Here is a 12879-nt window from a genome sequence, read left to right on the forward strand (position 1 = left end):
AGAAGCAGTATGTGTCACGTGATAGAGCGGCTGTGGTGTGCGAGACCTGTCGGCGGTCTGGTGGAGCATTTGGAGCCTCGCGACGTGCTTCCAAACCGGCCGACGTGGTTTCTTACGGACTCATCTCAGACCCAAGACTTTGAAGGCTCGCCGGCTGTAAATCGTCTGTAATGAGACGCTTTGCATGTCTGAGCTGAAGTTTGTTATCAGTGTTTAAAAAGGCTGCATCTCTGATGGTTGGCATTAGATCAGTGCCTCTGGAATTGGCACCTTGCACATTTGGAAAGGAACCAAGACTGAATTATATACACAGGTTTTAGAGCAACATGTGCTCCCATGGAGATGATGTCTTTTACATGTTTATGGAGGATGTTGCTAAGCTGCACACTACAGCAGGGCTTTGTAGTGGAAGACCGCAAGTTCTGCACCAGATATTTGATGATATTTGTGACATCACGAGAGGAAAAGCCGCAGGACTGTTGAGCAGCTCTGTCCCTTATATCAGACAAAAATGATGCTCTCCGAAAAGTCCAGCACCTGGTCTCCTCAGTTCCCAGGTGTTTATGGATGGTTGTTGAAAGTAGAGGTGATGTTGGAAACATGGCCATGCTGCAAGCTTTTTGGGATGTTGCTGCCACCAAATTCACAATGAGCTCATTTGTTTTCTATGTTGCATTATGAGTAAAGTATGGGTTCATGAGATTTGCAAACCATTCAATTTTATTTACATTTCACACAGTGTGTCAACATTTTGTCATAAAATAATATTAACAACAAGAAACAGCAACAGCAACAACAACAATAATAATAATAATTGCAGTGCTCCATTAAATGTGCTGAAAATATGAAGTCAGCCTGCGCGTGTTGTGCATGTCTGTGACGTAATCGCGTGAGACAGGCGGTTTCCTGTCCTTTTTGGCCCTCGCTGCTCGCCGTATTTCCGCGCGGGTCTGCTGGATGGAGGAGGTAAGGTTTGTTGAACAGCATGTATAACTTCATCTGAGCTTCGTTAGTCTTTCTTAGCCTGCTGCAGTTACAGTTACAGCCGCGTATCTGTTACAGTGAACCTGCCGTCAGCTGTATAACGTTAGCATTAGCTTGTGTTGATGCTAAGCTGCTATTAGCAGGTCCTGTTCAGTGCTAAGTTGTGTCCGGACGACTTTACAGTTTAGTTTTCTCCGTATTACGATCACCAGATAACTGTGGATGGCCTCGTGTGTACGGAAGCTTCGTGGTGAAGCGCTTTGGCCTGTGGGAAATGTAGGAAACACCAGGACGAGCTGCGCACCGCAGGAAACCGCTTTGACAAATCAACCTTACTTTCACTCACTTCATTAATAAAAGTCTTGTCACTTGGAGAACTGCAGTTTTCACACATCTCGCCGTTAATGTCACCCAGCTAACGGTGTAGTTTCAAGAAACAATGCAGTGTTCCTGCCACGAACATCACGACGGAAGCCCTGCAGGGTCGATCTGCGCAGCGGCTCTGATGGAAACGCCACAGATAGTAGCTCGTTCTCCTTCTTCCGGTTTCTCCTCTTAGTGTCTCCATAGCAACTCATCTGCCTCCTCTCACCTGGTCTCAGGTTCACCCTGAGCTGGCCCTCCTCGTCCATTCCAGTCACTCTAAAGACAAACTGAACATTTTCCACTACGACACATCCAGCTGGGTTTTAGATTTTAATTTGAAGTCATTGTCACCATCTCCAAAACAGACACCAGAGCAGGTCTAACTATAAACTGTCCTTTTCACTCCTGTTGCATCCTTCACTCAGTGACCCTTAACAGCTGTATTCATCCACTCATCATGTAACACCACAGTTCCTCTCCTGGTTTCTCTGACGTGTCCAGTTTCTTGTGGGACACTTCATAAACATGCTGCTCTGTCTTGGGTGGTCGGCTTTGCCATTTCCAGATTGAGCGTTGTTATATATCTGGGGGATTACTCCTGATTAATTATTTGAGCTGTCTCGTACTATGTGGCTGTATCAGTGTGAGTGCAGCTCATCATGGTGTGTCGCACTAATTTAATAACAGTAGATGTTAGCCTGATGTCCTCTTAGAGACCAACAGAGCAACGCTGCTGATTTTATTTTTGTATTTTATAGTTTGAAAGTGACACTTGGGACACAATGAGTGTGCGTCCCAATGTATTGTGCTCCTTCAGACACAGATCCACACAGCATGTGTAACCATGGAAGAAGCAGGAGCTTTCATAGTGACACACTGCTCAGCTTCACAGTGTGTGTGACACAGGTGGGTCACTTGGATGGGCAGAGGTGAGGCCTGCTAAAAAGCTACAGCTGTAAACTGTGACAGTGCTCATATAGGGGGCTGTTGGGGTTGTCTCACTTTTGGATGCAGGCTCCAGGGGCCGTTAGGGGAATTGCAGTTTTTGGCACTTCTGCACAGGTTTCAGTTTTCAGCCCTGGAGGTGCCGCCTGATATGAGGTGACACTTTTGTCTTTGTCCTCTCACCGTCTGTGAGAGATGAGTATCCACCATGTGAGTCCCTCCCTCTCCACCAGTCGGTCAGACGTCTGCCCGTCCTCCAGTCTGTTTCGGCTAAAAGGGAGATTTTCCTTCCTGCTGTGGCCGAGGCCTTGCTCATTGGGGTTGAGCGGTTGGTGGGATTTTCTCTGTACTTCGTGGTCTGTGCCTTCACGTGACTGTTGTTGTGATTTGTTGATCACAGAGACCTAAAAGACCTGGTGACCTCTAATTTCCTGCTTCTAAATCCAGACAGGCTGTTGTGCTCGGCCCTAAAACTCTTAGAAACAGCATCATCGTGGCCTCCAGTGAAGCTGTGAGGAGCCATCTTTGAGCAGAATATATCATTCAGTGTGCACAAACAACCACGTAGGTCTGTGAACTAAGCTGAGAGTGATTCTAGCTGCACGATTGTGAGTCAGTGTTATCAGACAAGTGCCATGAAAAGCCTCAAAGCCTCCAGTTAACCTGAAACGCTGCAGCACGAGTACCAACAGGAAGTAGAAAGAGAGCATATCTGTCACATATTAGCTCCTCTTCACTGACTCCCTGTTAAATCCAAGATTTAAAGTCCTCCTTCTGACAGACGAGGTCTCGAATAATCAGCCTCTGTCGTCTCTTAAAAAGCTTGTAGTACAAAGTTATACTGATAGAGCACTCCCTCCTCAGACTGCAGCCTTATTTGTTGTTGCTAGGTAGAATAGGAGGCAGTGCCTTCAGCTGTCTCTCAGTGGCCCATCTCCTGTGGACCAGCTCCCAGCTTGGATTCACGAGACTCCCCATTTAGTTTTTGTGTTTTTTCTCAAACCTCCTCCTCTTGTTCTAATGGAGATTCTGGATGTCCACAGGTGTGATCCAGTGACATGATGGAGAGTTTAAAGACGCGGCTCCAGTTCCCCAGCCCCGTCATACAAGCCCAGGTAAGAGGCTCTGTGACTCCTCCCATCCGAATGATACAAATGATCCTTCCCTTGTCTGCAGAGATTCCACAGGTACGAGTGATTTGTTACTGATAGAGGTAAACTAGCAGCTCACACAGGCAGAAAATCTCTACCATTAACAGGAATTCAGCAACACTCGTAAAAAAGTCTCCTAATAAGACAGAGTAAAGAGTAACGTAACTATTTGATAGAGTAACATGACTGTAAGGTGCACGGATACATGTGTGCAGCTGTTGGAGGATTTTAAAGAGACAGGAGGTGAGTTTACAGTGTAACAAGATCCAAGACACAGAGTTACTTTGTATGTTTGCTGGCAACCACGAGGGTTTCTGAGTCACTCACACTCGTGTGTATAATATGTTTATGTAGAGGGGAGGCAGGTTTTACTGAACACACAGACTCAGGTCCCTGTGGGCACATTCATCCATTCATTCATTCATTCACTCACTCTGTAGTGTTGGTTTCTCTTCCTCTCGTTGTTATTGTGAATAATGGGACAGAAGTGTGATTTTCTTGTGTTGCAGACGGTGAGAAGTCTTGTTGCAGCTGTCTTAAAGGAAAAAGGGTCAGATGGGCAGATCACCTGGTCCTGTGCTCAGGTGAGTTCCTGTAAGAGTCACATGTGATCATTTCTTTAGTTACATGAAGTATAAAAGAGCAGGAACATCTGCTTCATGTGGTCCTGTGTTTTATCCTCAGTGACTTTGACACATCTGCTGTGAGGCTGACGCCTCTGATCTCACAGTGTCAGCTTTGTTTTTATACACAGATATAAAATATGGATATGCACTGAGAAACGAGCATAGTTATATTTCTGACTGTCTGAGTCCAAATTGAATCAAACCTTGTGGGATTGAATCAGTGCTGAGTGGCTGAACTGAGTGGGACAGATTGCACCTGTGTCTCTGTCCGTTTTCATTCAGGGCTTCAGTGCATGTGTGGAAACGGCACAGATAGTCTTGTTAAACTTCTGAAACTCTGACTGCATCACTGTTGTCGTTCAGGGCCCAGCACTGGAAGCTTTGTGGCAGCAGTGCTGCAGTGACTGTGCTGTGGTGTGTTCAGCGTGCTGTGACACCTTGGTGTTATTGGTGGACCAGGGCCATGCAGACCTGGACTACATCCTCAGTGGTGTCCTCAACCTCCTGCCTTCTGCAAGGTATGCAACACGCAGTTATTGGACGCCACGATCCTGCCTCAGAAAGCTCAGCTGTTTGTCAATGAGTCTGATAGAGGCTCTGTAACCTGCATCCATGCAGCGTTACAGCCGCTGCACAAAGGCACAACATGAAAGACGGACCTCAGCAGGACGAGGTTGTGTATCAGCAGGACAAAGAAGGCTCTCTTTAGCATGAGAATGCTAACACTGGGAACTGAGAAGAGGCATGAAGAAGGCCGTGTTTGTCCACTGTTACGAATTCAGTCTTTAAATCCCTTTAAAGGCCCACTCACACCTCGCCTCAGGTGACCTCAAAGGTCACATGATGGGTCGCGGTAAGGTCTCATAGTGGTTCAACCCTTAACCCTTGGTGTTGACAATGACCTACGCTTTTGTTTATACTCATGTGACGACGCACATGACAAATAGCTCGATGACCATCTCCAAGGAGGGCAACGCCCTGTAGGGTTTAAGTATGTGGGTCTCTCCACCTTGTATAAGAAGGAAACATCTTTAAAACTTAATCAAGTCCAGTCGCCTTCTTTTCCAGCTACCAGTGTGTAACACAGAGTCAATGCTTCCAGTGCAGGAGCCCGACTGACAGTCTACAAACCGAGTTAAACACATGGAGGTCACAGCTTAGTCTGTGCTGAGGATAAATCCACGATGTCATTGCTCTCCATCAGGGCTCATGAAGTAAAGAAAATAGCTTTGAAACATGAAAATGTTAAAGGTCACTGTTCCACAGATGCTCTCTAATCTGGACGCTGACCTCGTGGTGCAGCATAATGTAACTATTTGAAAACATTTGAAAACACTCAGACTGTTAGTTTTTTCAGTTATTCTGACTCTGATATCCAACAGACACACGCAAGGGTTGATAAAAGTCATTCGGCGATTGTTGGAGATGCAGGCTGACCAGAGCGATGGACACTTCACCTGTCCGTATTCTATCAGGTAAGTATCTCGTGTCTAATATCTAGAGGTGTTCATACATGTTGTCTTGTGTAATCTATCAAGTTACACATAGCTTGTAGCTTACTGCTAGTCCAAAGAGGCAGCATTGGTCCATCACCCACTTGAAGTGCTGTAGGAGTCCGGTGCTCTGTGGGGTGGCAGTCGTGGCCCTGGTGCTTCAGTCCCAGCTATAAACTGGCTCTTGGAGCATGAACATCCCAAACTAGTGCGTGTTGAAAAATACTGACTACATGTAAAGAGTGAGAGGGGGCAGGCAGGGAATGGGTACGTTTGTATCTCCCTGACTTGATCAGCATTTAGACGTTTTCCCTGGTGGACAGGACGGTTGCTTCCCTGTGCCGTCATGTTGGGAACAGGTGCCCATAGTCATTTGTGCATATGTGACTAACAGTTGCTTAGAGTACTTTTTAGAGTTGCTGGGTGAGGTGGGTACCCCATCTAGCAACTCCATAGTCCTACTGGGGGACTTTGATGTGGTGGTGGCAATCCCTGAACCAGGAGATAGACATTGGAGGTTCAGGAGCAGCAGGTTGAAGCGTCCTGTTAGGCTTGGCTATCTTCTGGCAGATATCGACAGGATGAGTGTAACTCTTGCAGAAGCTGTACGAGGAGCTTGGTGAGGCAATGGAGCAAGACTTTTGGAGCTTGGTCCGTTTTGCCATCACTGTCGGATCTATTCCTGCTGGGTGTTGTTATCGATGCTGTTTTGAGTAATTCTGCAGCTGCGTGTGAAACATTGGGAATGAGAATCAGCACCTCCAAGTCTGAGGCTGTGGTTCAAAACTGAAAACAGTGGAGCAGCCACTCCAGGTCAAGGACGAGCTGGCGCCCAAGTTGGAGGCGTTTAAGTATCTGTGGGTGTTGTTCACGAGTGAGGACAGAGTGACAGATGGTGCTGTGGCTGCAGTGATGGGCCGCTGTAAGAACCAACAGGGTTTTAACATTAAAAGTGATGTTTGGTCACAATATAGTGAGCTCTCCTCTTTTTAGTGTATAAAATCTGTCCTGTGGATGAATGCAGACTTCACCTCAAAGGCAAAGACACTCGTGAACATCCGTATAAAAATCAGCGGTGCAACAGAAAGATCTCCCCTGTCCAAATTGCCTGCCAGTGCTCTGAAACACCAGGCTTTGAGTCACAATAAATAGAAGAAACTCCTGATTGTTTGCTTCCTTTGTGCTGAAACGTGGGGAGTGCTCTGATAGGCTGACGAGTTGGCGCTGTATTGAAACTCAGGGTCTGGAAATGGCGTGCTGAAGGGTGACACGTGGTCAAACAGGTTACGTCATGTGAAGACTGGAAACACGGAGGCTGGATCTATAATGGTATCAGTGGATGCGTTAGTGTGTGTGGAACTGCTAACGTTTAGTCTCTCACAGTACGGATGTTGGAGGACTATTTATGTGACTGCATTCTGCAAAAGTGACGATGTGTAGCACTTGGCCAAAAAAAGGGTGGATGCTTTAAAATAACACCGTCAATAGTTTTTAGTGTTAACAGTTTGTTCTTTGGAGAACTTGTAATTCAGTTTTATTCATACAGCAACAAATCACAACAACAGTCGCCTCAAGGTGCTTTATATTGTACAGTATATCCTATAATAATACAGAGAAAAACCCAACAATCATATGACCCACTTTGAGCAGCACTTTGGCGACAGTGGGAAGGAAAAACTCCCTTTTAACAGGAAGAAACCTCCAGCAGGCTCAGGGAGGGGCGGGGCCATGTGCTGTGATTGGTTGGGGTGAGAGGAGGAAGGCGACAGGTCTTGTGTGGATTTAGGCCTTCTTAGTTTGTCTTCGTTGTAATAGACTGACTCAGTGGCTTGTTGGGAGCATAACTTGAATCAGAGCTGGGACACTGACCCGTCCATTGCAGGAGCAGCCCTCACCCGTACGTCACAGCCCTGGAGAACAGAGAGGACTGCTGGCCGGCTCTGCTGTTCGAGATCGATGACTTTATCCAGAAAGCTGTTGACAGGTAAGTCTTACTGGCTCCTGTCGTATCCTGTTATGTTGTTGTCTTTGAAGACAACTGGACATTATCAGATGATATATTTTCAGAGGTTCTTCTGACTCCAGTGTGTGTGTACGTTACAGAGATAAAGAGGCTTATATCACCATGCTGGCCCCCTTCCTTCGGTACCTATACTGCCAACCGCACAGGCAACCCGAGCACGCGCTCCTTCGACAGAGTCTTCTTAGGGTGCTGCTGCCCATTCAGGGAGGATCCAGGTCCGCCCCCCAGAACGAGGAGCAGGAAACGCTGTCCCCAGTGTCTGACAGGCTGCTGCTCTGTCTTTGTCAGCTGGTTCCACACATGCAGGTAACAAGCTGAAGTTATGTTAGGTAACTGTACAAAGACACGGCTGACATGTTTCCACTCTGTATGTTACAGTCCACCATCCTTTAAATGTGTCTCTCTTATTTGCATACGCTCAGATTGACAGGAAGTGACTAACACAGAGAGCAGGATGGAGCTATGTCAGCCTCTCCTCTCTGTCCCTGCAGGTGGACAGCGTGGAGGCAGTCCTGGAGCTGTGTGCATTTGTGGGCGCTCTGCTCCAAGATCTAACTGGGAGCTCTGGAGACCAGTGGAAACCAGAGAAAGCGGCGCTGGCTCTGCAGCTGCTGTGTGCATGTCGGCGATGCCTCGAGTTCAACGGAGACTGCAGACCAATAATCGGCTTAATACAGCAGCTGGTTCCAGCCTGTCAGGTGATGGCTGTTTGTAAACAGACACCAGCAAAGATAAAGAAGCCGCGCTGCTGTGCTGGTTAACGTGAGCGAGCCTAAATATGGAAGCAAACAAAAGGGATGCTTTTTGTTTTACGTGTGCAAATGTCTCTGCTCCAAACCTGAGCCTGGACTCCCAGCAGTGGCTTATTTGGCATTAATGCTTATCAGCTTCTTCACTCACTGCAGCGAGCTGACATGTGAATATCTGACACTCAAAGACACTTTGTAGAAATGTAGCATTGTTTGGTTCAGTGTTTTCAGCCTTGTTGCTCCTACCAGGGAGAGCACACCTGAGTTTGAGGCCTGAACAGGTGTGAAACCTTTTGTCCTCCATGATGGCTGAAAATCAAAGCGGGTCTCACTTTAGCGCGCTCACGCTGCCCGTGTCTCTGTGTACCTGGAGAGGTTTACACATGTGGGTCAAATGTCCCCCATTGTGAACCAGTCAGTGCTGTAATGTGTGAGCCCTCGGGCCTCTGTGGCCTGCGGCCTGTATTGACCTGTTGGCATCGCTGTTTGTTTTCTGTAGGAGTTGCTGTTGGATGAGCTGGTGATGGGCGTGGCCTTGCTCTTGTTGGAAGCCCCTTCAGATCAGCTGACCAGCCTTCTCAGACTTGGTAAAGTGATTATTTTGGACAAAGCTCTGCTGGCTTTAGCTTCCTTTAAGAGACTTTGAAGCAGTGAAAGAATTAGTGGGAACAAAACTAGGTCCTGTGCAGGTCATGGTTGGAACCTCACAGAGCTTTGTGTCCTACATGAGATATTCTTTCTCTTAACACAGCACTGAGTTTGGTCCCTGAACAAGAGGAGGCGTCGCCCTGGTTGAGTCCGGTCCTGATTCTCCCCGTGTTGCAGCTCCTGTCCTGCTTGGGTCTCACTGAGCCGCTGTCTGACCAGAACACACACAGCACCAACCACAGGCTGGCTCACAGCCTGCTGCACAGAGTTAGCAGGCCCACGGATAAACCCCAGCAGGTAACCCAGCAGGTGACCCAGCAGGTAGCCCAACAGGTGACCCAGCAGGTAGCCTAGCGGGTAACCCAACAGGTAGCCCAACAGGTAGCCCAGCAGGTAGCCTAGCAGGTGACCCAGCAGGTAGCCTAGCAGGTAGCCCAACAGGTAGCCCAACAGGTAGCCCAGCAGGTAGCCTAGCAGGTAATCCAACAGGTAACCCAGCAGGTAACCCAACAGGTGACCCAGCAGGTAGCCCAACAGGTAGCCTAGCAGGTAACCCAGCAGGTGACCCAGCAGGTAGCCTAGCAGGTAGCCCAACAGGTGACCAAGCAGGTAGCCCAACAGGTAGCCTAGCAGGTAGCCCAGCAGGTAGCCCAGCAGGTAGCCTAGCAGGTAGCCCAACAGGTAACCCAACAGGTAACCCAGCAGGTAGCCCAACAGGTAGCCCAGCAGGTAGCCTAGCAGGTAGCCCAACAGGTAACCCAGCAGGTAACCCAGCAGGTAGCCCCGGGCCTGTTTCTCACATTCAGTTTTTGGAGTCTTTCTTTGAGGTGTAGCCACGTAAAGAAACACTGTTACAATAGTGCAGGTAGGTGTTAGGTGGTGAGTGGACAGAGCATTAGAGCATAGACGACATCCATCCAAAAATACTGTTTCCCTCTCAGTGTCATAGCAACAGGGCTGTCTTTAGTGCCTCTTCTTCAGGGTCAGCATCCAGTCTCTGGAGTGTTGTTCCTCTGGGATGCTTTGCTTGATCCTTAAATTACACTTCATTAACATTCATGGTGCATCTGTAGCTTTGCTCTTTGTTCTTTATCATTTGTTTCTCGTGAATCTGTCTCCCTCAGCCTGCCCCATCACTGCCTCTGTCTCTGAGTTCCTGGTATAGTGAGCTCAGCGTGTCTTTGTCGGTACTGCGCAAAGTGGCCAACAATCCAGCAGCAGCGACCGATTGGCTGTTGGCGGTTAGCTCCACCCTGTCGTCCAGCCAGCGCCTGTCCTCCTCTCTTGTCCTGATTGTGACTTATCTCATCATCATGGGTCAGGAAAACATCTGCCAGCTGGCTTTGAAAGCAAGCCAGGCTGTCGCTGCTGCCGACCCCTGCCAGGTAGATAACCCACACAACTGTTCTCTTAAATCTGTGGACTGAATATAAAGTAATGCATGTTGTTCCCTCTGACATGCAGATATGTTGTATGTAAGGGAGCTAGCTTGTGTTTGTCTTTCTAAGAGCAGGAAACACATGTTGATAACCTGGTGTTTTGGCACCAACACATGACTTTGAAATGGTTCAGATCAGCAGGAAGATAAAAGCTGTCACTGCTGTGTGATTGCTGCTGATCTGCTGCCGTATAAAGGGAGAGGTTAGGGAGTGCTCTAAGGGGACAGACCTCCCTCTGGACTCGTGTTGGAGTCACTAGCTGCAGATGAAGTGTGAAGTTTACCCCTCATTACTCAAGCGTGCACCGGGCCCCAGAGGATTCACCTTCTGCTCTAATTGCTCCCAGAGTGCTGCACACACTGGTGTTTGGATGCACTGGTTGAAGGTTGTTGGCATATTTGAGTCCTCTGGAGATCTCTGCTCGCTCGTACTTGTCATGTTAAACGTGCAGCAGCAGGTCTTTGTTACAGGAAAAGCCAGAAGCTAACCACTATGAAACCTTAATGATGATTTACTGCAGTGATGTTGATTCAAAGTGATGTTTTTGGCTCGACAGCATTAAACGTGTGCACGTACAGGTCAGTGATGCAGCCTCTGTACGGTCTGACAAAGTGCATTTAATGTTTGGTTGGTGTGTTTGCTGATGTGGGTGTTTCCCTCTGCAGGTCCCGCCCTTCGTGCTGCTTCTTTTGTTCAAACTGACCAAAGAAAAGAATCCCGTCCTGGCTCACGCTGTTCTCACAAGCCTGCCAAACCTCGGCACTCATAAGGTACGCAGCACGACTAAGAAGAGCCTGTACTGACTGTGAGCGTCTGGAGACGGGGCTGGAACATCAGCAGCACCTTTCTACTTCATCTGGGCGCTCACAGTGTGTTTTAGTCCATCATACACACATGTGAGCTTTTATCTGTGGGGTCATCCAGGTCATGTAGTCTGAGGAGCTTCTCTTCATCCAGGAGGCTCCTAGAGTTTAAAAACCAGGGACCCGCGTGTCCCAAATACCAGCCTGTGAGCACAATCCACCAATAGCAGCGAATAACTGAAATGTTCCCCTCTCGATGTTTAGCACTTTGACAAAGGAGCAAAGAGAAATTCCCACGTCTTCCACACAGTGTTCTCTGTGTGAACACAGACAGTGTTTCTTGTACCCAGTTTGTAGGAGCTGGGATTGGACTCCACCACAGCAGCCTCTGTGTGGGATAGATGCAGTGCTCTGTAGTATAAAGCACTCTGTCAGTGAGCTGGACTCTCCAAACCAGCAGTCATCGTCTAACATCTGCCTTCTTCAGCTGTAACCGTGTGTTTCTCTTGTAAACTTGGCTCTGATCATATGTGCTGTAATATTCCAGCTGTGCTTCCCGATCGTGCTGCACAGTCTGCACATGCTGGCCGGCTCCCCCAAGCTGAGAGCAGTGGGACTGCGCCTCATGACCGCTCTGTGGAAAAAACAGGTTTGCAATAATAACGCATTACTATAAATGTCATATTCATGTGTTCAAAGCTTCTGTTTGTCTTTGATTGTGTGCTGCTTTGGTCATGTCTGTAAGGACCGGGTCTACCCAGAGCTGCAGCGTCTAATGAGCCAGCAGGACAGCAGGGTGGTGCTGGGGAGGGACGCCCAGTGGGAGCAGATCCTGGCCAGGGCCGCCTGTGTCAGGGACATCTGCAGAGAGAGGTGGGTCCTCCCATACTTACAGAAACAGTGGGCACTTCCTACATTCACTGGTTCATTCATTCAGTGGACTTTGCATGCACAGTGCAGACAGTGTGAGCTTCCAACACCAGGATTCTTCATCTTCCCTTCTAATGAGTAATAATCACTGACTGGACTCTTCATAGATGTTTCTGCTCAGCAAGCTGATGAAAGTTCAGAAACATAGAAATATTTGTTTTTTCAGTCACATCAACTTTGCTTGTTAAGATAAATGAATGCACTTTGTAGCTTTGCAGTGAATGAAGCCTCAGCTCGACGCTCCACTGAGTCCCTGTTTCTCCAAAAATCAGCAGGAGTCCAGTTTTAAATATTTCCGTACAAATGTCCAGAGCAGCTACACGTGCCTGAATCCAGAAGGATCAAAGTCTTACAAAGTTCAGTTCAAACAGAGAGACTGAGAGGCAGCTAACTTCCTGTCTCTGCCAGACTATCAAAATAAAAGCATACATTTGAAGCAAAAGAAATCCAACTATGTCAGTCTGTAAGCACTGCTTCCCATATAATACAACTCTAAGCAAGTGAGCCATAACTTTATAGTTTTAACCTTTAACCCAAAAACTATGTTGATCATATAAACTCCACAAACTGCATCCAGGCTCCTGCACACGTCCTTTACATGTTAGCTAATGCTTGTCAGTTTTTGTGAACTGGCCTTTATGTGTGTTGATGAAATAAAACGATGATTTTATTTGATTATTTCCTTTGTTCTAACCAGCTGGTGCACACTGTCCATCCTCCCG

At 47.7% G+C, this 12879-nt stretch overlaps 1 protein-coding gene across 4 annotated transcripts in view; it reads left to right on the forward strand.

Moving 5' to 3' along the window:
• The first annotated feature begins 897 nt into the window (after positions 1 to 897).
• The window catches only part of LOC147336820 (focadhesin-like), a 28775-nt gene continuing 16793 nt past the window's right edge, over positions 898 to 12879 (forward strand). The window contains exons 1-15 of one of the 4 annotated variants that reach the window (XM_086285627.1): positions 898 to 966; positions 1197 to 1727; positions 3339 to 3410; positions 3956 to 4030; positions 4436 to 4590; positions 5455 to 5547; positions 7448 to 7549; positions 7669 to 7894; positions 8080 to 8286; positions 8837 to 8924; positions 9089 to 9282; positions 10110 to 10370; positions 11090 to 11194; positions 11775 to 11876; positions 11973 to 12100. In XM_086285627.1, coding sequence (XP_086141753.1) covers positions 3354 to 3410; positions 3956 to 4030; positions 4436 to 4590; positions 5455 to 5547; positions 7448 to 7549; positions 7669 to 7894; positions 8080 to 8286; positions 8837 to 8924; positions 9089 to 9282; positions 10110 to 10370; positions 11090 to 11194; positions 11775 to 11876; positions 11973 to 12100 — 1793 coding nt within the window. In that variant the 5' untranslated portion in view covers positions 898 to 966; positions 1197 to 1727; positions 3339 to 3353. Of the gene's footprint in view, positions 972 to 1196; positions 1728 to 3338; positions 3411 to 3955; positions 4031 to 4435; positions 4591 to 5454; positions 5548 to 7447; positions 7550 to 7668; positions 7895 to 8079; positions 8287 to 8836; positions 8925 to 9088; positions 9283 to 10109; positions 10371 to 11089; positions 11195 to 11774; positions 11877 to 11972; positions 12101 to 12879 lie in introns of all 4 variants that reach the window. The other 3 variants (XM_086285626.1, XM_086285628.1, XM_086285629.1) reach the window with 3 other exon arrangements.

This window comes from Aulonocara sp. 'chitande type north' Nkhata Bay, linkage group LG3, assembly GCF_057382095.1.
Source record: "Aulonocara sp. 'chitande type north' Nkhata Bay isolate Kocher_YH1m ecotype deep benthic linkage group LG3, A_spYH_male_GT1.1, whole genome shotgun sequence".
Lineage (NCBI taxonomy): Eukaryota > Metazoa > Chordata > Actinopteri > Cichliformes > Cichlidae > Aulonocara > Aulonocara sp. 'chitande type north' Nkhata Bay.